The 26749-nt window shown below is 46.0% G+C and overlaps 1 protein-coding gene across 5 annotated transcripts in view; it reads right to left on the reverse strand.

Annotated features, from left to right (window-relative positions):
* Positions 1 to 26749, reverse strand: part of ITGB2 (integrin subunit beta 2) — a 183570-nt gene that overhangs the window by 80044 nt on the left and 76777 nt on the right. For all 5 annotated transcript variants that reach the window (XM_040439674.1, XM_040439670.1, XM_040439673.1 and 2 more), the window contains 2 exons: positions 10619 to 10714; positions 7248 to 7337 (listed from right to left, as the gene is read on the reverse strand). In XM_040439674.1, coding sequence (XP_040295608.1) covers positions 7248 to 7337; positions 10619 to 10714 — 186 coding nt within the window. The remainder of the gene's footprint in view (positions 1 to 7247; positions 7338 to 10618; positions 10715 to 26749) is intronic.

A 26749-nucleotide genomic window follows, 5' to 3' on the forward strand; every position in this document is an offset into this window, starting at 1 on the left:
TCAGGAACCAGCAGGGTAGTCGGACGAAACCAGGATCAGGAACCAGAAGCAGCAGCAGTCTAGAAGCATGTGAACACAGGAGGACCAAGCAAGGAACTGAAGCCACAGACCTCCTATATATATATATATATATATATGAGCTAGGCATCCAGCTCCTCCCAGTGGGAAGGAGGAGCCGCAGGGTGGGAGGCTACAAGAAACCCAGAAACCAAGATGGCCGCCAGCACATGTCAAACGAAGGAGAACAGCAAGAAGGTAAGACCATGACAGTACCTCCCCCTCAAGGGCCCCTCCTCCGCGGAGTAAAGAACGGTTTCTGAGGGAAGCGTGCGTGGAAGGCTCGGAGCAAGGCAGGAGCATGGACATCTGCGGAGGGAACCCAGGAACGCTCCTCTGGACCATAACCACGCCAATGGACCAAAAACTGCACCCGACCGCGGACCAGGCGTGAGTCCAGGATATTGCTCACCTCATACTCCTCACGATTACCCACTTGGACCGGACGAGGCCGAGGAAGTGAAACGATTACACACCAGTGGCTTCAACAGGGAGACATGAAACACGTTGGAGATCCGCATGCCAGGAGGAAGCGCAAGGGCATAGGCTACCGGGTTTACCCTGCGAAGCACTCGGAAGGGACCAACAACAAAGCGAGGCGCCAGCTTGGGAGTGGGCACTCGAAGGTTGAGGTTGCGGGTGGACAACCATACACGGTCTCCGACCTGGTAGGAAGGAGCAGGCGCTCGTCTGCGGTCAGCCTGGAGTCTCTGGCGCTGCGCAGAGACCTCAAGGGACTTCTGGATCAGTACCCAAGAAGCACGTAGGACGGAAAGGTGATCCTCCACAGCCGGAATATCCTGGGGAGAGAATACCTCCGGTAACACGGCAGGTTGGAACCCATAATTGGCCATGAAGGGAGACGTCCCAGAGGAAGAGTTCACCGCCGTGTTCCCGGCAAACTCAGCCCAAGGCAGGAGGTCAACCCAATTGTCTTGGTGATCGGAGACATAGCAACGAAGGAATTGCTCCAAGGCCTGATTGGATCGTTCTGCGGCCCCATTGGACTGAGGGTGGTAGGCCGAGGAGAAGGAGAGATGAATCCCCAACTGGGAGCAAAAGGCGCGCCAGAACCTGGACACAAACTGACTCCCCCGATCCGACACAATCTCCTTGGGCAAACCGTGCAACCGGAAGACCTCCCTGGCAAAAATCGTGGCCAACTCTTGTGCAGAGGGTAACTTCTTGAGAGGAACACAGTGGCACATTTTGGAAAACCGATCCACAATCATGAGAATGACCGTATGGCCTCGGGATGCAGGGAGGTCCACAATAAAATCCATCCCCAGGTGTGACCATGGGCGCTCCCCGGTGGCTATGGGTTGCAGAAGGCCCAACGGAAGGTGCCGAGGGGACTTACTCTGGGCACAAACGGAGCATGCCGCTACATATGCGGCGATGTCGGAACGTAGGGAAGGCCACCAGAACAGACATGAAACAGCCCAGGACAGCTGATTCTTTCCAGGATGCCCCGCGGTCTTGGAGTTATGGTAGGTTCGCAACAACCGAGTGCGCAACTCCTCAGGCACAAAACATCTGCCGTTGGGTCTCCCAGAGGGAGCACCAGATTGAGCCGCCAAAATCTGCTCACCCAGGGGAGAGGTCAGGCTGGTGCGAATGGCGGCCAAGATCTGATTCGGAGGTATGACCGAAGTCGGAATCGACTCCTCCCTGGACAGCTCGGAGTACTGCCGTGATAAGGCATCCGCCCTGATGTTCTTGGAACCGGGTAGGTAGGAGACCACGTAATTAAAACGTGACAAGAACAGAGCCCATCTGGCCTGACGTGGTGTCAATCTCTTGGCCTCAGAAAGGTAGGTCAGATTCTTGTGGTCCGTCAGGATGAGGACCGGAACCACCGAACCCTCGAGCAAGTGCCTCCATTCTTTAAGGGCCTGCACGATGGCCAATAACTCCCTGTCACCAATCTGATAGTTGCACTCCGCGGAAGACAGTTTCCGGGAGTAAAACCCACAAGGAAGCAGAGGACCCTCTGGTGTTCTACGCTGAGACAGAAGGGCGCCTACTCCCGTCTCAGACGCGTCCACCTCGAGGACAAAGGGCAACCCAGGGTTGGGATGCGACAGAATCGGAGCCGACACAAAGGCGGACTTTAGAGCCTCAAAAGCTCGGATGGCCTCGAGCGGCCAGACCTGGGAATTACTGCCCTTCCTGGTCAGATCCGTGAGAGGCTTGGCTAGCATGGAAAAGTCCCTGATGAACTTCCGATAATAATTGGCGAAGCCCAAAAAGCGCTGCAGGGAACGAAGACCACTGGGCTGGGGCCACTGTAAGACAGCCGAAACCTTCTCAGGATCCATGGAGAACCCCTCAGCGGAAATGATGTAACCTAAGAAGGTTACCTGGGATCGGTGAAATTCGCATTTCTCAAGCTTACCGAACAGCTTGTTCTCTCGTAACCGTTGCAACACTCGTCTGACATCCAGAATGTGGGCCTCCATGGATTCAGAATATACCAAGATGTCATCCAAATAGACCACCACACACTGCTGCAACAGGTCACGGAAAACATCGTTGATGAATTCCTGAAAGACTGCGGGCGCATTGCACAACCCAAAGGGCATAACCAAGGATTCATAATTACCGGTCCTGGTGTTAAACGCGGTCTTCCACTCATCGCCCGCCTTGATCCTTACCAGGTTATATGCCGCCCTCAGGTCGAGTTTGGTAAAGACCGTGGCCCCTTTAAGGCGATCGAACAGCTCGGAAATCAAGGGTATCGGGTAAGCGTTCTTGATCGTGATGCGATTGAGACCCCTGTAATCGATGCAAGGCCTCAACTCACCGCCCTTCTTTTTCACAAAGAAAAATCCAGCCCCTGCCGGGGACGAGGATTTGCGAATGTGTCCGCGTGAAAGCGCCTCCCTCACGTACTCCTCCATGGCCTCATTCTCCGCTACCGACAGTGGATAGACTTTGCCACGAGGAGGAACGGCACCAGATTGTAACTCTATGGCACAATCGTATGGGCGGTGCATTGGTAGGGCAACCGCGCGCACCTTATCGAATACATCCCGGTACTCCTCGTATTCAGGAGGCAACAGAGAGTCCGAGGAAGTACACAGCAACTTGACAGACCCATGGATGCAACTAGCCCCACACTGCGGTGACCACGAGAGGATCTCGGCCGATCTCCAATCGAAAGTCGGATTATGCTTCCGGAGCCAGGGGTACCCCAAGACCACCGAGTAGTGTGGAGACGAAATAACCTGGAGGCAGACCGACTCTCTGTGAACGGCACCAATGGCTATCCCCACTGGAAGGGTCTCATGAGTCACGTGTGGCGGCAGAAGGGGTCTGCCGTCTATCGCCTCAAGAGCCAGTGGGGAACCTCGAGCCTGCAGAGGAATGGAATTGGCGGCAGCGAACACATTATCAATGAACAAACCACCAGCACCAGAGTCCACCAACGCCTGGGTCGTCACCGAGCCCCCGACCCAGGAGAGGACAACAGTGATCAGTGGTTTGTCAACACAGGAAACCGGGGACGAGGAGACTCCACCCAAGCTCTGCCCCCGACAGGATCTCAGGTGCGAGCGTTTCCCGGACGGTTCGGACATGCCAACCGAAAATGCCCACCGAGACCACAGTACATGCATCGGCCCTCGCGTCTCCGGAGTACCCTCTCCCCCTCGGACAGGCGAGCAAACCCCAGCTGCATGGGTTCACCCCCAGACAAGTCATCCCCAGGAGGCGTGCGAGGAGAGGGAGGCACGGGTGGGACAGCAAACGTAGGCGCCAATCTGTTAGAAAACCTCCGCAGGCTCTCCTTAAAGGAAGGTCTCTCCCTGAGTCTGGTGTCAATCAAAATCAGGAAAGAAATAAGAGACTCGAGCTCCACTGGTAGGTCCTTAGCTGCAACCTCATCCTTCAAGGCATCCGAGAGACCATGAGAGAAAGCAGCGACCAGAGCCTCATTATTCCAGCCCACCTCTGCTGCCAGGGTACGAAACTCAATGGCGTATTCAGCTACGGATCGTGAACCCTGTCTGATGGACATAAGGAGCTTCGCAGCAGAGGCAGCACGAGCCGGCACATCGAATACCTTCCGAAGAGAAGCAACAAAACCGGAAAACTTGGCAACCACCGGATCGTTGTTCTCCCATAAAGGGCTGGCCCAGGCCAAGGCCTTGTCCGAGAGCAGCGAGATCAAGAAGCCCACCTTTGATCTCTCAGTGGGAAAGGCATGTGGCAGCAACTCGAAATAAATGCCCACCTGGTTAAGGAAACCTCGGCACTGAGTTGGCTCTCCCCCAAAGCGCTGTGGAAGAGGGGCAGAACCGGTCATACCCCGAAACACCGCAGGTGCAACAACAGGTGTCGGGGTAGACTCTGGCGCAACAACCGGAGCAGCAGTAGGAGCGGGCCCAGGAGCGACAACCGACCCATCGGCAACGGGAGCGAAATGAGCCGTGCGTTCAAGCAGGGTTTGCAACGCCACAGCGAACCGACCCAACAGGTGATCCTGCTGATCAAGTCTGGCAACCAGCGTGGGTAGCGAGGATGGCCCTGTACCGTCAGAATTCATGGCTTGGTCCTAATGTCACGGAACCATGAACCAGACGTACAACAAGGGATAAGTGAAAATAAGAAGGCTTTATTGAAAATAAAGCTGTAAAGCAAAAGTCCAAACGGATGGCGAAACCGAAGCAGAGTCTTTGCGAAGCCAGAGGTCAGGAACCAGAAGGGTAGTCAGACGAAGCCAGGATCAGGAACCAGCAGGGTAGTCAGACGAAGCCAGGATCAGGAACCAGCAGGGTAGTCGGACGAAACCAGGATCAGGAACCAGCAGGGTAGTCGGACGAAACCAGGATCAGGAACCAGAAGCAGCAGCAGTCTAGAAGCATGTGAACACAGGAGGACCAAGCAAGGAACTGAAGCCACAGACCTCCTATATATATGAGCTAGGCATCCAGCTCCTCCCAGTGGGAAGGAGGAGCCGCAGGGTGGGAGGCTACAAGAAACCCAGAAACCAAGATGGCCGCCAGCACATGTCAAACGAAGGAGAACAGCAAGAAGGTAAGACCATGACAATAGGATCATCAAGAACTTCAAGGAAAGAGGTTCAATTCTTGTTAAGAAGGCTTCAGGGCGTCCAAGATAGTCCAGCAAGCGCCAGCATCGTCTCCTAAAGAGGATTCAGCTGCGGGATCGGAGTGCCACCAGAGCAGAGCTTGTTCAGGAATGGCAGCAGGCAGGTGTGAGCGCATCTGCACGCACAGTGAGGCGAAGACTTTTGGAAGATGGCCTGGTGTCAAGAAGGGCAGCAAAGAAGCCACTTCTCTCCAAAAAAAACATCAGGGACAGATTGATCTTCTGCAGAAAGTATGGTGAATGGACTGCTGAGGACTGGGGCAAAGTCATATTCTCCGATGAAGCCTCTTTCCGATTGTTTGGGGCATCTGGAAAAAGGCTTGTCCGGAGAAGAAAAGGTGAGCGCTACCATCAGTCCTGTGTCATGCCAACAGTAAAGCATCCTGAGACCATTCATGTGTGGGGTTGCTTCTCATCCAAGGGAGTGGGCTCACCCACAATTTTGCCCAAAAACACAGCCATGAATAAAGAATGGTACCAAAACACCCTCCAACAGCAACTTCTTCCAACAATCCAACAACAGTTTGGTGAAGAAAAATGCATTTTCCAGCACGATGGAGCACCGTGCCATAAGGCAAAAGTGATAACTAAGTGGCTCGGGGACCAAAACGTTGACATTTTGGGTCCATAGCCTGGAAACTCCCCAGATCTTAATCCCATTGAGAACTTGTGGTCAATCCTCAAGAGGCGGGTGGACAAACAAAAACCCACTAATTCTGACAAACTCCAAGAAGTGATTATGAAAGAATGGGTTGCTATCAGTCAGGAATTGGCCCAGAAGTTGATTGAGAGCATGCCCAGTCGAATTGCAGAGGTCCTGAAAAAGAAGGGCCAACACTGCAAATACTGACTCTTTGCATAAATGTCATGTAATTGTCGATAAAAGCCTGTAATTGTCGATAATTATATTTCACTACATCACAGAAACAACTGAAACAAAGATCTAAAAGCAGTTTAGCAGAAAACTTTGTGAAAACTAATATTTTTGTCATTCTCAAAACTTTTGGCCACGACTGTACATTATAAAATAGCAAAGACATATATAACAGCAATGTATATTATAGGAGCTCAGCTAAAATATGAGACTATGTTCAAACCTCATGTCACAGATTATTAGCCACAGATTTGTGACTTTGTTGTGGCTTTCTACCATTGCAGATGGCCACAGAGGCACTGGATTCATCACAGTTGCCTGTATGTTCTCGCTTCAGCAAATTACATTTATCATGTAGAGAAAGTTAATACAACGCCCTTACTAATGTATTGTGATTATCCATATTGCTTCCTTTGCTGGCTGGACTAATTTTTCCATCTTATTATACACTGCTCGTTTCCATGGTTACGACCACCCTGTAATCCAGCAGTGGTGGTCGTACTTGCACACTTTAGAGAAAGGCGCTGCCATCTCTGGTGGTCAGTACCATGGGAGAATGCATAGGCCAGCACTTTTTCCTATAATGTGCAAGCACGGCCACCGCTGCTGGATTGCAGGGTGGTCGTAACCATAGAAACAAGCAGCATATATTGTGATTGGAAAATGAATCAAGCCAGCAAAGGAGGCAATATGGACAATCACAATACATTAGTAAGTGCCTTGTATTAACTTTCTCTACATGATAAATAAATGCCATTTGCTGAAGTGAGACAGCCCTATTAAATATTTTGTCAATTTCAGCAAATTTTTTGCATTGAAATCAATACTAAAATAACAGCATCAGATCTGCTTTCCATTGTTTCCAATGGGAATCCACAATACCATTCACATGGCTGTGTTCTGCCACGATGGAGTTTCTACAGTATAATACAGTAGAATTGTGACTTGGATAAATGCAGAAATCCAGGTAATTCCAAAGAGTTTACCTACTTTTCTCTTGTATCGGTATATTGGAAAGCAGTATACCGTTCATTATGCAAAAAATAAACTTGTTTGCACAAACCACACTACCCCTTTAAGTAACGGTTGCTTTTTTAAGGAGAGGAAGTATTAAAACAGAAGTTTATGGTTACAAACTTTGGCCGGGCTATAAACGCGTCAACATTCATTACAGGATGTGTTACAGAACTGGACTTCTTACCTGATAGGCCTCTGTGATCAACTGGACAACATTACTTGAATCGTTAGACAATCTCCCAACCACAGATTTAGGAATCAAATTACTGAGATCCTGAAAAATATAGCATTTATAATAAGTAAAATGCATCCGTGGGGTAACATGTACAAAGTGCTTAGGGCAGCATGCAAATACAGAGATACCAAGTATGTAAAGTATTTTTTTTATAGTTTACCACTTGTGTACAATAAAAACATTTTATATCTAAAACCAAATATGAACCATAACATTTTTTTTTTATATTTTTCTGTTGATGCAACTATATGATGGCTCGTTTTACTGGATGAGTTGTAGTTTTAATTTTCAGGTACATACAACTGACTAAATAACTATTATACATTTTTTGAGAGGGCTTAGACAAAAAAAAAAAAATTAGGAATCTGTTATCATTAATTACAATTTATTACAGGTCATTACTATTGCTAACTCCCTTTTTTGGATAGTTTTCCCACTTCATATTAAAATCAGCATTCTGAGTCTAGCTGAACTCGTTCTTTTAATATCAGCCACCTTGACATGGATTTTCAAAGTAAGTACACCAGCCTCATCAGAGCTGGGCCTTCATTTAAGACTAATGGCAATTCATTCATAAACTTTTAGTAGGAATAACAGAGGAACATCACAGCATAGAGTTATGTGAAAATGTGCTTTAAAATTGTTATTACATGGGGGGGGGGGGGTTTACAGGTCCTCTTTAAAGACTAAAGTTGACTACCTGTTTGTCAATGCAAAACTGAAATCTGATTACTGCAATAACATAATTCATTTACAGGAACTGAAGTTTTACACAATATAATATAGTCACTAGTGTCAAGACGGGGGCATGCAAGTAAATATCAGCCTCCATTTCCAAATGCACAAGATGTGTCAATAGGGCCACATCCAGGGCAATAAAGGTCTTAAAAATATCAGCTCTGATGATTCAGAATTTTTATTCTACATCTCATATCCAACATGTATCAATGGAAATGTAACGAAGCAGGCCACCCACAGTTCTCTTTTTTATGTTTCCTCTCCAATCACATAGCACAATAATGTGCGTCTCCTTTTACTTGGGGTGCTATGAGAAGAAACACAAAATCTCTTACTGAAATGCTATCAAATTAACCAGCTCTCTCCTTACTTTAAAGGGGTTGTCTCACTTCAGCAAATGGCATTTATCAAGTAGAGAAAGTTAATACAAGGCACTTACTAATGTATTGTGATTGTACATATTGCCTCCTTTGCTGGCTGGATTCATTTTTCCATCACATTATACACTTTTCATTTCCATGGTTACGACCACCCTTCAATCCAGCATCGGCGGTCGTGCTTGCAGTTGCACACTATAGGAAAAAGCACCGGTCTATGTCTGCTCTTATAGTCCCGGCAACCAGAGAGGCTGCCGCTTTTTTCTATAGTGTGCGAGCACGGCCACCGCATTGCAGGGTGATCGTAACCATGGAAACGAGCAGTGTATAATGAAATGGAAAAATTAGCCTAGCCAGCAAAGGAAGCAATATTGATAATAAATTATTAGTAAGTGCTGTCACGAGTAGGAGGTCCCAGGAGAGACCACCGCGTCGTCAAGCAATAAACGGAAATCAGGTACAGACACATAAGAGTTTATTGCACAAACAAAAACATGAAAGGCAGCACAGAGAAAACATGAGCTCTATGTACCATCAGCACAGTGGGAGAAAACCCCCACTGCGCCACTGTCTAGTAATACTCCAGAGGGGCGTAACTAAGCAACTCCTGGTTTTCACTAGAGCCCTAGATGGTAGGGTTAGACTTAGCCGCAGAAAGTTGCCAGGGTACACTCTGGAGCGTGACCTAGACAGTGACAGCAGGAGCGAATGGACAACAGGTACCAGAAGGTACCGACGGCACATAGGCAAACATAACAGACAGGTAAATACAAAACAGGGCAAATAATAACACAAGCAGGAGTTCATGCAAGGGAGCAGGAGTGGCAATGAGCAGAGAAGGACTTGCTCCACCAGTAGTAAACTGCATGGCCTTGTCATGCCACTCTGCTGCAAAGGCTTGCTGAACACAGACATATGAATACAAAACAGGGCAACTAATAATACAAACAGGAGTTCACGCAAGGGAGCAGGAGTGGCAATGAGCAGAGAAACACTTGCTCCACCAGTAGTAAACTGCATGGCCTTGTCATGCCACTCTGCTGCAAAGGCTTGCTGAACACAGACATCAGAATAAACACAAAGTAACTAAAACATAACAGGCAGATCAGATATCAGAAAGACAGGAAAGAGGACATGAAAAAGGACGCAAATGAACAAGTAGGGAAACTCACAGAGCACAGACAGACAGACAGACAGACATCCCATGGGTCAGCAGCATGGGAGAGAGTACAAACCAGGAACAGGACAGACAACACACACCAGGAGAGCTGACACAGAACTGAGGAAACCTCAGGCTTATATACAGGTTCCATGGGTGCAGCAGAGAGACCACACCCATGGAGCAGACAGAGGATTAACTCCTAATAGGAATACAGGGGAGTTAACCCATACAGAACCACAAATAATACAGAGGAACGGAGCTGCAGCGAGAGCATAGACAGAAGGTCACAGCCAGCGGTAATGACTGTGACAAGTGCCTTGTATTAACTTTCTCTACATGAAAATTGCAACTTTCTGAAGTGAGACAACCCCTTTAAGCCTCATGCACATGGCAGTATTATGGTTTTATGCTATAAAGTAATACCGCATAATATGGGTCCATACTCTGCCATATACCAAATATCCTATTTATATAGTGTAAAATCATTTGTGGCATGTTCCATTGTATACCCTTTTATGGAAGTATTTTTAAAAAAAAAACACTCAAAATATGGGGCAACAGAGGCACCAAATAGCGGCACCTGGAACCACTAGCGTCACCTTTATTATATCTGTAATATCGAACAATAAAAAAAAATCAGGAACATTAACTCATTGTGAATATCTGTTAGGCCTCATGCTCACAAACGTGTCCTGGCCGGGCCCGTGCTGTGGACCGCAAATTACAGTCCACATGTGTGGGGTCACTTGAATGGGGTCCGCGCTCCACATCCGAAGGTCCGCACCGCAAAAACGTAGTGCATGCACTACTTTTTTGCTGTGCGGAGGCACGGACAGAAACCCCACGGAAGCACTCCGTGGTGCTTCGTGGGGTTCTGTGCCTCCGTTCTGCACCGACCTTCCAGATTGCGGACCCGTTCAAGTGGGTCACACGGCCGGTCACCATTTATTGTGGACCCACTGTTTTCGGGCTGCAATACGGCCACGGCCGGCAATAGCCGTGTGCATGAGGCCTTAATAGGAGATAAATATACACCATCTTACCTGGTATGTTTTAACCATATTGGATGTGACTGCAAAGACAACTTGGATGTTATTTTGTGAAAGCTTCTGTGCAAGCTGCCCAACGGATGGGTAATCCTGTGTGAAACCACAAATACCGTCAGTTTAGAGATAATCTAATAAAATATATTCAATGGGGATCATTTACATAGCACGCTATGGCATGTTATAGAGCAGGATTAATATATAGTTTTGTGGGAAAGATTCAGTAAAACTTGTACATTTACACATTTAAATCTTAATTTTTTTGTAACTTAAAGGCTATGTACACCTTCAGAGGGAATTTTTTTTAATGATTGCATTTTACTCATTTTGATCTAAAAATCATATTTTCAATTGGTCTTTATTACAAATATTAAGCCGTTCTGTCACAAAGGGTTAACTGTTTTTCTAGCTGTGTGAATGCACTTTTTACTTTAACTTATTGCCAGTCATCTATTAACCCTTATCTCTAAATTACTAAAAGGTCATAAACTCTTACTTAAGCCACATTCTTATCTGTAAGGGTACTTTCACACTTGTGGCAGAGGATTCCGGCAGGCAGTTCCGTCTCCGGAAATGCCTGCCGGATCCGTCAAAACGTATACAAATTGAGGGCATTTGTCAGACGGATCAGGATCCTGATCCATATGACAAATGCATTGAAATGCTGGATCTGTCATCCGGAAAACAGATCCGGCATTTATTTTTTTTCACATTTTTGGCGGTCTGAGCATGCGCAGACCGCAATGTCGGATCCGTTTTGCCGATACACTCAGGGCCGGATCTGGCATTAATGCATTTCAATGGGAAAAATGCCTGATCCGGCAAGTGTTCCGGAATTTTGGACAGTAATAAAACCGCAGCATGCGGCATAAAGACTGAACTGAAGACATCCTGATGCATTCTGAATGGATTTCTCTCCATTCAGAATGCATTAGGAGAAAATTGATCAGTTCTTTTCCGGTATAGAGCCCCTAGGACGGAACTCAATGCCGGAAAAGAATAACGCTAGTGTGAAAGTACCCTAAGATAAGTACTGAGCTATAATGAGTTTTTATAATGTCAGAGATCAGAGATAAGGAGCCCAGCTGAGCTGCCTGAGTGAGCAGAGAAAAAATTCAGATCCTGCTACTAGAGAAACTCAAGGCTGTACAAAGACAGGGGTTAAATTTTTTTTATAAAGACCAATTGAAAAAATTCTTTTTAGCTCAAAATGAGTACAATGCAATAATAAAAAAAAATTGCCCCAAAGGTGTACATAGCCTTTAACCACCTCCGGACCGCCTAACGCAGGATCGCGTTCCGGAGGTGGCAGCCCTGCGCAGAGTCACGCATATATGCGTCATCTCGCGATGGGCGAGATTTCCTGTGAACGCGCGCACACAGGCGCGCGCGCTCACAGGAACGGAAGGTAAGAGAGTTGATCTCCAGCCTGCCAGCGGCGATCGTTCGCTGGCAGGCTGGAGATGTGTTTTTTTTAACCCCTAACAGGTATATTAGACGCTGTTTTGATAACAGCGTCTAATATACCTGCTACCTGGTCCTCTGGTGGTCCCCTTTGTTTGGATCGACCACCAGAGGACACAGGTAGCTCAGTAAAGTGCCACCAAGCACCACTACACTACACTACACCCCCCCCCCCCGTCACTTATTAACCCCTTATTAGCCCCTGATCACCCCTGATCACCCCATATAGACTCCCTGATCACCCCCCTGTCATTGATTACCCCCCTGTCATTGATCAACCCCCTGTAAAGCTCCATTCAGACGTCCGCATGATTTTTACGGATCCACTGATAGATGGATCGGATCCGCAAAACGCATCCGGACGTCTGAATGAAGCCTTACAGGGGCGTGATCAATGACTGTGGTGATCACCCCATATAGACTCCCTGATCACCCCCCTGTCATTGATCACCCCCCTGTCATTGATTACCCCCCTGTAAAGCTCCATTCAGATGTCCGCATGATTTTTACGGATCCACTGATAGATGGATCGGATCCGCAAAACGCATCCGGACGTCTGAATGAAGCCTTACAGGGGCGTGATCAATGACTGTGGTTATCACCCCATATAGACTCCCTGATCACCCCCCTGTAAAGCTCCATTCAGATGTCCGCATGATTTTTACGGATGCACTGATAGATGGATCCGATCCGCAAAACGCATCCGGACGTCTGAATGAAGCCTTACAGGGGCATGATCAATGACTGTGGTGATCACCCCATATAGACTCCCTGATCACCCCCCTGTAAAGCTCCATTTAGATGTCCGCATGATTTTTACGGATGCACTGATAGATGGATCCGATCCGCAAAACGCATCCGGACGTCTGAATGAAGCCTTACAGGGGCATGATCAATGACTGTGGTGATCACCCCATATAGACTCCCTGATCACCCCCCTGTCATTGATCACCCCACTGTAAAGCTCCATTCAGATGTCCGCATGATTTTTACGGATGCACTGATAGATGGATCCGATCCGCAAAACGCATCCGGACGTCTGAATGAAGCCTTACAGGGGCATGATCAATGACTGTGGTGATCACCCCATATAGACTCCCTGATCACCCCCCTGTCATTGATCACCCCCCTGTAAAGCTCCATTCAGATGTCCGCATGATTTTTACGGATGCACTGATAGATGGATCCGATCCGCAAAACGCATCCGGACGTCTGAATGAAGCCTTACAGGGGCATGATCAATGACTGTGGTTATCACCCCATATAGACTCCCTGATCACCCCCCTGTCATTGATTACACCCCTGTCATTGATTACCCCCCTGTAAAGCTCCATTCAGATGTCCGCATGATTTTTACGGATGCACTGATAGATGGATCGGATCCGCAAAACGCATCCGGACGTCTGAATGAAGCCTTACAGGGGCGTGATCAATGACTGTGGTGATCACCCCATATAGACTCCCTGATCAACCCCCCTGTCATTGATCACCCCCCCTGTCATTGATCAACCCCCCTGTCATTGATCAACCCCCCTGTCATTGATCACCCCCCTGTCATTGATCACCCCTCTGTAAGGCTCCATTCAGATATTTTTTTGGCCCAAGTTAGCAGAATTTTTTTTTTTTTTTCTTACAAAGTCTCATATTCCACTAACTTGTGTCAAAAAATAAAATCTCACATGAACTCACCATACCCCTCACGGAATCCAAATGCGTAAAATTTTTTAGACATTTATATTCCAGACTTCTTCTCACGCTTTAGGGCCCCTAGAATGCCAGGGCAGTATAAATACCCCACATGTGACCCCATTTCGGAAAGAAGACACCCCCAGGTATTCCGTGAGGGGCATATTGAGTCCATGAAAGATTGAAATTTTTGTCCCAAGTTAGCGGAACGGGAGACTTTGTGAGAAAAAAATTAAAAATATCAATTTCCACTAACTTGTGCCAAAAAAAAAAAAATTTCTATGAACTCGCCATGCCCCTCATTGAATACCTTGGGGTGTCTTCTTTCCAAAATGGGGTCACATGTGGGGTATTTATACTGCTCTGGCATTCTAGGGGCCCCAAAGCGTGAGAAGAAGTCTGGTATCCAAATGTCTAAAAATGCCCTCCTAAAAGGAATTTGGGCACCTTTGCGCATCTAGGCTGCAAAAAAGTGTCACACATCTGGTATCGCCGTACTCAGGAGAAGTTGGGGAATGTGTTTTGGGGTGTCATTTTACATATACCCATGCTGGGTGAGAAAAATATCTTGGTCAAATGCCAACTTTGTATAAAAAAATGGGAAAAGTTGTCTTTTGCCAAGATATTTCTCTCACCCAGCATGGGTATATGTAAAATGACACCCCAAAACACATTCCCCAACTTCTCCTGAATACGGCGATACCACATGTGTGACACTTTTTTGCAGCCTAGGTGGGCAAAGGGGCCCATATTCCAAAGAGCACCTTTAGGATTTCACAGGTCATTTACCTACTTACCACACATTAGGGCCCCTGGAAAATGCCAGGGCAGTATAACTACCCCACAAGTGACCCCATTTTGGAAAGAAGACACCCCAAGGTATTCCGTGAGGGGCATGGCGAGTTCCTAGAATTTTTTATTTTTTGTCACAAGTTAGTGGAAAATGCTTATTTTTTTTTTTTTTTTCATACAAAGTCTCATATTCCACTAACTTGTGACAAAAAATAAAAAGTTCCATGAACTCACTATGCCCATCAGCGAATACCTTGGGGTCTCTTCTTTCCAAAATGGGGTCACTTGTGGGGTAGTTATACTGCCCTGGCATTCTAGGGGCCCAAATGTGTGGTAAGGAGTTTGAAATCAAATTCTGTAAAAAATGACCTGTGAAATCCGAAAGGTGCTCTTTTGAATATGGGCCCCTTTGCCCACCTAGGCTGCAAAAAAGTGTCACACATCTGGTATCTCCGTAATCGGGAGAAGTTGGGGAATGTGTTTTGGGGTGTCATTTTACATATACCCATGCTGGGTGAGAGAAATATCTTGGCAAAAGACAACTTTTCCCATTTTTTTATACAAAGTTGGCATTTGACCAAGATATTTATCTCACCCAGCATGGGTATATGTAAAAAGACACCCCAAAACACATTCCTCAACTTCTCCTGAATACAGAGATACCAGATGTGTGACACTTTTTTGCAGCCTAGGTGGGCAAAGGGGCCCACATTCCAAAAAGCACCTTTCGGATTTCACAGGTCATTTACCTACTTACCACACATTTGGGCCCCTAGAATGCCAGGGCAGTATAACTACCCCACAAGTGACCCCATTTTGGAAAGAAGAGACCCCAAGGTATTCGCTGATGGGCATAGTGAGTTCATGGAAGTTTTTATTTTTTGTCACAAGTTTGTGGAATATGAGACTTTGTATGAAAAAAAAAATAAAAAAAAAAATCATCATTTTCCACTAACTTGTGACAAAAAATAAAAAATTCTAGGAACTCGCCATGCCCCTCACGGAATACCTTGGGGTGTCTTCTTTCCAAAATGGGGTCACTTGTGGGGTAGTTATACTGCCCTGGTATTCTAGGGGCCCAAATGTGTGGTAAGGAGTTTGAAATCAAATTCAGGAAAAAATGAGGAGTGAAATCCGAAAGGTGCTCTTTGGAATATGGGCCCCTTTGCCCACCTAGGCTGCAAAAAAGTGTCACACATCTGGTATCCCCGTACTCAGGAGAAGTTGAGGAATGTGTTTTGGGGTGTCTTTTTACATATACCCATGCTGGGTGAGATAAATATCTTGGTCAAATGACAACTTTGTATAAAAAAATGGGAAAAGTTGTCTTTTGCCAAGATATTTCTCTCACCCAGCATGGGTATATATAAAATGACACCCCAAAACACATTCCCCACCTTCTCCTGAGTACGGAGATACCAGATGTGTGACACTTTTTTGCAGCCTAGGTGGGCAAAGGGGCCCATATTCCAAAGAGCACCTTTCGGATTTCACAGGTCATTTTTTACAGAATTTGATTTCAAACTCCTTACCACACATTTGGGCCCCTAGAATGCCAGGGCAGTATAACTACCCCACAAGTGACCCCATTTTGGAAAGAAGAGACCCCAAGGTATTCGCTGATGGGCATAGTGAGTTCATGGAACTTTTTATTTTTTGTCACAAGTTAGTGGAATATGAGACTTTGTAAGAAAAAAAAAAAAAAAAAAATCATAATTTTCCGCTAACTTGTGACAAAAAATAAAAAGTTCTATGAACTCACTATGCCCATCAGCGAATACCTTAGGGTGTTTACTTTCAGAAATGGGGTCATTTGTGGGGTGTTTGTACTGTCTGGGCATTGTAGAACCTCAGGAAACATGACAGGTGCTCAGAAAGTCAGAGCTGCTTCAAAAAGCGGAAATTCACATTTTTGTACCATAGTTTGTAAACGCTATAACTTTTACCCAAACCATTTTTTTTTTTACCCAAACATTTTTTTTTTATCAAAGACATGTAGAACTATAAATTTAGAGCAAAATTTCTATATGGATGTCGTTTTTTTTGCAAAATTTTACAACTGAAAGTGAAAAATGTCATTTTTTTGCAAAAAAATCGTTAAATTTCGATTAATAACAAAAAAAGTAAAAATGTCAGCAGCAATGAAATACCACCAAATGAAAGCTCTATTAGTGAGAAGAAAAGGAGGTAAAATTCATTTGGGTGGTAAGTTGCATGACCGAGCAATAAACGGTGAAAGTAGTGTAGGTCAGAAGTGTAAAAAGTGGCCTGGTCTTTCAGGGTGTTTAAGCACTGGGGGCTGAAGTGGTTAAGATCACCCCCATGTACAGCTCTCAGTACATGGGGGAGGTATACATATTTATTTAGGCCCCTTTCACACGGGCGAGTATTCCGCGCGGGTGCAATGCGTGAGCTGAACGCATTGCACCCGCACTGAATCCTGACCCATTCATTTCTATGGGGCTGTGCACACGAGCGGTGATTTTCACGCATCACTTGTGCGTTGCGTGAAAATCGCAGCATGCTCTATATTGTGCGTTTTTCACGCAACCCAGGCCCCATAGAAGTGAATGGGGCCGTGTGAAAATCGCAAGCATCCGCAAGCAAGTGCGGATGCGGTGCGATTTTCACGCATGGTTGCTAGGTGACGATCGGGCTGGGGACCCGATCTGTATTATTTTCCCTTATAACATGGTTATAAGGGAAAATAATAGCATTCTGAATACAGAATGCAAAGTAAAATAGTGATGGAGGGGTTAAAAATAAATAAAAATTAACTCACCGAGTCCACTTGATCGCGTAGTTGCGGATCTCTGTCTTCTTCTGTAATGTTGAGCTGCCGGCTAAGGACCTGTGGTGACGTCACATCTCATGATCCAATCACATGGTCCCTCACCATGGTGATGAACCATGTGATTGGACCATGTGATGAGCACAGTGACGTCATCAAAGGTCCTATTCCTGTGCACAGCAAAGAAGAAGACAGAAGAGAAGCCGGGCTGCGCGATCAAGTGTATTAAGGTGAGTTAAATTATTTTTTTTATTTTTTTAACCCCTCCAGCCTTATTGTACTATGCATTCTGTATAAAGAATGCTATTATTTTCCCTTATAACCATGTTATAAGGGAAAATAATACAATCTACAGAACACCTAACCCAAACATGCCGATTTTTCTCACGCGCGTGCAAAACGCATTACAATGTTTTGCACTCGCGCGGAAAAATCGCGCATTTTCCTGCAACGCACCCGCATCTTATCCGGGCAAAAAACATGACGCCCGTGTGAAAGAGGCCTTAGAGAATGCTATCAATCACTGATAACAACTCCCCTGTTTACTGATAGCTGTTTATGGGGTGGTCTTATGCTAGAAAAAAACAAATTTATAAATTACATATTTTACAGAATCCTACGCAACTACATTATATATACAATCTGCTCAGCTCATCCTGCTCTATAACATGCTGTCTGCAGATTGCGCTGCATCTTGTGGTGACATGTCCTCTTTAATTTAATAGCTTGTACTGGAAAATGGGGGAGAAAAAATCTTTGTGGAGTGAAATTAATAAAAAATGCAATTCTGCCATGGTTTTGGGGGGTTTGTTTTTACAGTCATTATTAGTGATGAGCGGCAGGGGCAATTTTCGAATTCGAGGCGTTGGTCACTATAGCTACATTTTTCAAGCTGCTAGAAGTTTCCTGAGACTGGAGAAAATGGTTGGCATGGCAGAACATTACAATAGCTTTATATGCAGATAGAGTGCTCCAATATATTAGTGATTGCGAAATCGGCACTAATGATGCGAATATTTTGGCGCAATACGTGCAACTTCACATTTTAACAGGTCTGACTACTTATTAGTGATTGGTGCACTAAGTATTGTTGTGAACTTGTGACATCACAATGTCTGTACTGTATGTATAAAAAGCATACATGCATACATACATAATACATACAGCACTGTACATGCTATGTATGTAGCATTTATGTATGGATCAGCTACACTATATCCCTATCTAACCTACACTGACTATCTCCCACTAACTATCTGTATTATGTATATATAAGCTAACTAACTAACTAACTAACTAACTATTTAATGTAATGACTCACAGTAAAGCACAGAGCACAGCAATAACACTGCTGTCTTTCTCAGAACTCCATAAAACTACAGAAAATTAGTGATGGACGAACATCTGCTGGGACGGTTCGCGAACGCAAGTTCGCGGCGGGTCCCATTCATTTTAATGGCAGGCGAACCTGAAAAAGCTTCAGCTCATATTTGCAGCCAAGAAAAAATTACTAGAAGTGCACAAATAGTCCCACAACATGGACAGTAAAATACCAGATGTATTATTCGAATTAGCGATCTCCATTCATAATTTTTTAAATGGGAAATATCGGCAATATAATTTTCGCGTACGCGCAATGCGCAAATGCACTATACAGTACCCAAATGTAGTGTTGAGCGAACTTGTGTTTTAAGTTTGGCGTCTAAAGTTCGGGTTCGGGTTATCCGTTATGGTCCGTGGTAACGGAATCCAAAACGCGATTCTTCGATAACCCGAACACGAACTTTAGACTCCAAACTTAAAACACAAGTTCGCTCAACACTACCCAAATGCACTATAAAGAAAGTATATTGGTATATAACACCCCGCTTCAATCAGTTTTTTTGGGGGGCGACTGGTATATCACACCAGTAGAAATTATTTGTTCCAATAACGCTTGTCCCTCTATATACCTGCAGTATCGCAGCAGAACCGCACACAACTGCCGCACAATACAAATGCACTATAATATACTTTCTAACATAGAAAGTATATTATAACATTGTACAAGGAAGGCAATCCATTAGAATATACATAAAGATAAAACGTAACCTTTAATAATGTTACTATGAGGGTCTATTCACACGTCCGTAAGTGTTTTGCGGATTCGCAAAACACGGACACCGGCAATGTGCATTCTGCAATTTGCGGACCGCACATCACCGGCACTATAATAGAAAATGCCTAATCTTGTCTGCAATTGCGGAGAAGATCAGGACATGTTCTTTTTTTTGCGGAAACGGAAGCACGGATGCGGAAGTGCGGATCCGCAAATGCGGATGCGGACAGCACATTCCGGCCCCATTGAAAATGAATGGGTCTGCACCCGTTCCGCAAAATTACGGAACGTATGCGGACTCATTTTGCGGACGTGTGAATGGAAAAGATAGCCCTCAAAATGAAAATAAATGAAATGATTAAAGTTAAGCAAAAAGCATGGATGTGGTAGGCAATAACAAGTGCTCGGCGGCACCAAATCAGAAGCCATATGTCCTACCACAATCTGGGGGGTTCCAGTGCACATCCATGAATCCCGGAGGGAAAGCAAAAAACATCCATCCCTGGGCTAGATGATGATGTGGTATTGAAGGACAGGGTGGGCAAAGAACTGTCCCTGATATTGCATACAGGGGGGTGCTATTCTGGCCCTGATAGCCTAACCACAGACCACCCACCCTGATAAGAGCGACCCCGTCCGGAACCTTACCCTATATAAAAATGGTCCTAGTAAGACCCTAGCCCCTGACTTCCAGGTTATCACTATATAGATCTATGTGTTTTTGACTCATTATAAAAGTATATTATAAGTATATCGCACCCCTCTGTGTATCACACATATAGATAGCACACCTATACTAGTCCAATACTTTTGTGGCCTTATTAGCTAGCGTTTGGTGTCCCTAACAGCCTGTCCCTGCTCCACACAGCAACCTCTCCCTACACTGGCAAAAGACTGAATGTAAAATGGCGGCCAGATCAGGTTTATTTATAAATTAGGGGGTATGTCCATGTGCTGAAATGTCTCAATTGGCTGTCCTGTACCACCTGATGGATGTGTCATGGGTCAAAGTTCTTCACAATGTAAAAGAATATGGCGGGCGCGAATATCTCCATATTCAGCGAACACGCAAAGTTTGCCGCAAAACGACCGCCGGGCGAACCGCAAGGCCATCTCTACAGAAAATGGCTGCTGGGGAGGTTCTTATATAGTAAGGGGTAGGCAACTTTCCTATTGGTTGCTAGGGATGTTGCTACACTCAGACAAAGACATTGCAGCCTTCTCATTGGCCCACAAGCAAGAAGGAAGGTTACAGATGAAAACAAAATCTAATTTTCGAAGTGCCGATATTCGCGATTTGAATATTCTCGCCCAACACTAGTCATTAACACAAGTCTAAAAATGACATGGCAACTTTATTCTGTGGATCAGTATCTTCTGATCACGTAACATAGATTAGGCGTGGCAGGCAGCTCGCTATGACATGCCTGGGAGACTTCACAAGGCCCCAGGCTGTTATAGCAACTGATCAGAGCCCCTTCCTCTGTCTAAGGCCCCCTGCACACGAACGTGTGCGCCCCGTGGCCGTGCTGCGGCCAGCAAAATGCGGCCTGCAATGCACGAACACCGACCGCGGGGCAGCCGCAACGGATCGCGGACCCATTCACTTTAATGGGTCCGCGATCCGCCCGTTCCGCAAAAAGATAGGACATGTTCTATCTTTTTGCGGAACGGAAGTACAGGGGGGAAACCCCACGGAAGCACTCCGTAGTGCTTCCGTGGGTTTCCATTCCGCACCATTCCGCATCATCGGACCCATTGAAGTGAATGGGTCCGCATCCGTGATGCGGAATGCCCACGGAAAGGCACCTGTGTATTGCGGATCCGCAAATGCGGTCCACAATACAGCAACGGGCAGCACACGTTCGTGTGCAGGAGGCCTAGCCCCACAAATACTGCAGTCACTATTGACAGCTGCAGGGGTTACATGACCAGGATCAGTTGTCTGCTGTATTATACAGATGGCACCCACTATATGTGGAGTGAGCTTGGCGCGTGAGCCTGCTCTATACAGTTGCTTAAAGCGGTTATCCGAGAGTATAAAAAGCCCCCCACACTAAATATACTTACCCCGCTCCCTGCGCCACTCCTGGTCCCTGCACCGCCGCTGCTGCTTCTCCCCGTGCGTGGATGAAAACATACGGCGTTGGGGCGAAGCAGCCAGGGTCGGCGTTAGGGGGGGGCAAACTGGGCAATTGCCCAGGGCCCCTATTGTCTAAGGATTCTCCTGCTTAAGTGCTGCTGTTCAGCTGAACGTCCGAGCAAGCAAACGGGTGGACAGCTGAACAGCAGCTGCACTTTACAATGCAGTGTACAGTCTCCTCCCTCACATATAAAAGAAATCATTACCCAAGTGCTGACAGGACCTGCGATAATGTTAGATGCAGGAGGCGGAGCTCAGCAGAGAAGAGGGGATGAAGGACCTGTGATGACCTCACCATCATGGGACCAGAACAGGAGGCGGAACTCAGCAGTGCAGTAAAGTAATGAAGAAGAAGAAGACCAGCCATGCATGTGAAGAAGTATGGATTTAATGTAAGTGCAAGGGAAATGCTGAGAGTTGTAGTCCTCTCCTCTTATATCTCCTGTTATGTAATACCAGAGTACATTACAAAAGGAGGCATGAGGAGAGGACTACAACTCCCAGCATGTCCAGCTTGTTATGTAATATCAGAGTACATTACAAGAGGAGGTACAAGAGGAGAGGACTACAACTCTCAGTATGTCCAGGCCATTATTATATAATATGAGGGTACATTACAACACCCTGGATCAGGGTGGTCACTGGCTTTACCCTAGAAAGCCAGACCTCGCCGGCCACGCCCATGTTAAGCCACGCCCCCGCTGCCGGCCAGAAAAACCCGGGGAGGAGACGGTAGAATTTTCAGACCGGAAGGTGAGCTTGGGGGCAGCCTGGGCCGCTTCTCTCTCTCTCAGTCAGCCACAGGGAACCATGTCTGTGGCTCTAGTGACTGACTGGGGATGAGAGAAGCCTCAGTCAGTTGCTGCAGCTCACGCTCAGACAGCGCAGTGCTGCGGTCTGTGCGTAAGCTACTGAAAGGGTGGACATCCCTATGTTCCTCCAGGCACTGCGCCAGACAGGGAGCCAGAAAACCGGACTGTCCGGCCTAAAACCGGACGTCTAGCCACCCTACCCTGGATATGCTGGAAGTTGTATACCTCCTCTTATAATGCATTCTGATATTACATAATAACGGCTTGGACATGCTGGGAGTTATAGTCCCATCCTCTTATACGTCCCTCTGTAATGTGCTCTGATATTAAATAATAAGGGCTTAGACATGCTGGGAGTTATAGTCCTCTTCTGTTATACCTCCTGCAGTAATGTGCTCTGAATTAGGGCCGGGACGATGGATAGGGGAGAGTAGTCATCCGCCTAGGGCGCCACTTCGCCCCATAAAGGGGGGCACACTCACCAGGGATGGGGGAAAGGAGATCATTATATATACAGTATACTTGGCACTACTGGGGAGGAATGGAGGAGCTACAGTTGCAAGAAAAAGTATGTGGACCCTTTGGAATTATATGGATTTCTGCACAAATTGGTCACAAAATGTAATCTGATCTTCATCTAAGTCACAACAATAGACAATCACAGTCTGCTTAAACTAATAACACACAAATAATTAAATGTTACCATGTTTTATTGAACACACCATGTAAACATTCACAGTGCAGGTGGAAAAAGTATGTGAACCCTTGGATTTAATAACTGGTTGAACCTCCTTTGGCAGCAATAACTTCAATCAAACGTTTCCTGTAGTTGCAGATCAGACGTGCACAACGGTCAGGAGTAATTCTTGACCATTCCTCTTTACAGAACTGTTTCAGTTCAGCAATATTCTTGGGATGTCTGGTGTGAATGACTTTCTTGAGGTCATGCCACAGCATCTTAATCGGGTTGAGGTCAGGACTATGACTGGGCCACTCCAGAAGGCGTATTTTCTTCTGTTTAAGCCATTCTGTTGTTGATTTACTTCTATGCTTTGGGTCGTTGTACTGTTGCAACACCCATCTTCTGTTGAGCTTCAGCTGGTGGACAGATGGCCTTAAGTTCTCCTGCAAAATGTCTTGATAAACTTGGGAATTCATTTTTCCTTCGATGATAGCAATCTGTCCAGGACCTGACGCAGCAAAGCAGCCCCAAACCATGATGCCCCCACCACCATACTTCACAGTTGGGATGAGGTTTTGATGTTGGTGTGCTGTGCCTCTTTTTCTCCACACATAGTGTTGTGTGTTTCTTCCAAACAACTCAACTTTGGTTTCATCTGTCCACAGAATATTTTGCCAGTACTGCTGTGGAACATCCAGGTGCTCGTGTGCAAACTGTAAAGGTGGAGCAATGGTTTTTTTGGACAGCAGTGGCTTCCTCTGTGGTATCCTCCCATGAAATCCATTCTTGTTTAGTGTTTTACGTATAGTAGATTCGCTAAGGCCTCTTTCACACTTGCGTTGTCCGGATCCGTTGTGTACTCCATTTGCCCGCCGGATCCGTAACACCGCAAGTGAACTGAAAGCATTTGAAGACGGATCCGTCTTCAAAATGCGTTCAGTGTTACTATGGCACCCAGGACGCTATTAAAGTCCTGGTTGCCATAGTAGTAGTGGGGAGCGGGGGAGCAGTATACTTACAGTCCGTGCGGCTCCCGGGGCGCTCCAGAATGACGTCAGAGCGCCCCATGCGCATGGATGACGTGATCCATGCGATCACGTCATCCATGCGCGTGGGGCGCCCTGACGTCACTCTGAAGCGCCCCGGGAGCTGCACGGACAGTAAGTATATGTCACGGATGGTGTACAGGAAACAAGACTATGCAATACAATATATGACTCACTGGATCCACAACTAAGGAACAAAAGGGAGACCCCTACATGAGACCTGCCACTCTCCCTAATTGCTCAGCCTATGCGAACACCCTAAAGGTGGATGGGCGCATATCCACGTACCTCGGCTATCTAATACCTGAAGACTCTACAATAGTGAGGGGACACGACCACCGGCTCCCTACACAAGACACGGAGGGAGTCAGGGTCACCTGAAAATCCAGCAGACAGAAAATCACAAATAAAGGAACAGCACTTATCTTGCAGAGGACTGAGGAATAGAAACAGCATGCACACACACTCCAGGAAGTTGTATAAGCCGCACACTACTGCATTCTGGGGAGGAACTTAAAGGGCAGCAATCAGTCCTACTGCATGACAGCTGAGATAGACTAACGAGATGAGGAACTCAACCAAAACACAGAAATTCAAGGAGGAGGATCTGAAAGGCTCCTGTCAGAGCTTCTCAACTGTCTGGTTGTGACAGTATACTGCTCCCCCGCTCCCCACTACACTTTACCATGGCAAACAGGACTTTAGTGTCCTGGCAGCCATGGTAACCATTCAGAAAAAGCTAAACGTCGGATCCGGTAATGCGCCGAAACGACGTTTAGCTTAAGGCCGGATCCGGATTAATGCCTTTCAATGGGCATTAATTCCGGATCCGGCCTTGCGGTAAGTGTTCAGGATTTTTGACCGGAGCAAAAAGCGCAGCATGCTGCGGTATTTTCTCCGGCCAAAAAACGTTCCGGTCCGGAACTGAAGGCATCCTGATGCATCCTGATGCATCCTGAACGGATTTCTCTCCATTCAGAATGCATGGGGATAATCCTGATCAGGATTCTTCCGGCATAGAGCCCCGACGACGGAACTCTATGCCGGAACACAACAACGCAAGTGTGAAAGAGCCCTTACAGGGATGTTAGCATATGCCAGAGACTTTTGTAAGTCTTTAGCTGACACTCTAGGATTCTTCTTCACCTCATTGAGCAGTCTGCGCTGTGCTCTTGCAGTCATCTTTACAGGACAGCCACTCCTAGGGAGAGTAGCAGCAGTGCTGAACTTTGTCCATTTATAGACAATTTGTCTTACCGTGGACTGATAAACAGCAAGGCTTTTGGAGATACTTTTATAACCCTTTCCAGCTTTATGCAAGTCAACAATTCTTAATTGTAGGTCTTCTGAAGGCTCTTTTGTGTGAGGCATCATTCACATCAGGCAATGCTTCTTGTGAAAAGAAAATCCAGAACTGGTGTGTGTTTTTTATAGGGCAGGGCAGCTGTAACCAACACCTCCAATCTCATCTCATTGATTAGACTCCAGTTGGCTGACACCTTACTCCAATTAGCTCTTGGAGATGTCATTAGTCTAGGGGTTCACATACTTTTTCCACCTGCACTGTGAATGTTTGCATGGCGTGTTCAATAAAAAACATGGTAGCATTTAATTATTTGTGTGTTATTAGTTTAAGCAGACTGTGATTGTCTATTGTTGTGACTTAGATGAAGATCAGATCACATTTTATGACCAATTTGTGCAGAAATCCATATAATTCCAAAGGGTTCACATACTTTTTCTTGCAACTGTATATACAGGGTGGGCAATTTACAGGGAGTGCAGAATTATTAGGCAAGTTGTATTTTTGAGGATTAATTTTATTATTGAACAACAACCATGTTCTCAATGAACCCAAAAAACTCATTAATATCAAAGCTGAATATTTTTGGAAGTAGTTTTTAGTTTGTTTTTAGTTTTAGCTATTTTAGGGGGATATCTGTGTGTGCAGGTGACTATTACTGTGCATAATTATTAGGTAACTTAACAAAAAACAAATATATACCCATTTAAATTATTTATTTTTACCAGTAAAACCAATATAACATCTCAACATTCACAAATATACATTTCTGACATTCAAAAACAAAACAAAAACAAATCAGTGACCAATATAGCCACCTTTCTTTGCAAGGACACTCAAAAGCCTGCCATCCATGGATTCTGTCAGTGTTTTGATCTGTTCACCATCAACATTGCGTGCAGCAGCAACCACAGCCTTCCAGACACTGTTCAGAGAGGTGTACTGTTTTCCCTCCTTGTAAATCTCACATTTGATGATGGACCACAGGTTCTCAATGGGGTTCAGATCAGGTGAACAAGGAGACCATGTCATTAGATTTTCTTTTTTTATACCCTTTCTTGCCAGCCACGCTGTGGAGTACTTGGACGCGTGTGATGGAGCATTGTCCTGCATGAAAATCATGTTTTTCTTGAAGGATGCAGACTTCTTCCTGTACCACTGCTTGAAGAAGGTGTCTTCCAGAAACTGGCAGTAGGACTGGGAGTTGAGCTTGACTCCATCCTCAACCCGAAAAGGCCCCACAAGCTCATCTTTGATGATACCAGCCCAAACCAGTACTCCACCTCCACCTTGCTGGCGTCTGAGTCGGAC

This window comes from Bufo bufo, chromosome 7 (assembly GCF_905171765.1).
Source record: "Bufo bufo chromosome 7, aBufBuf1.1, whole genome shotgun sequence".
Lineage (NCBI taxonomy): Eukaryota > Metazoa > Chordata > Amphibia > Anura > Bufonidae > Bufo > Bufo bufo.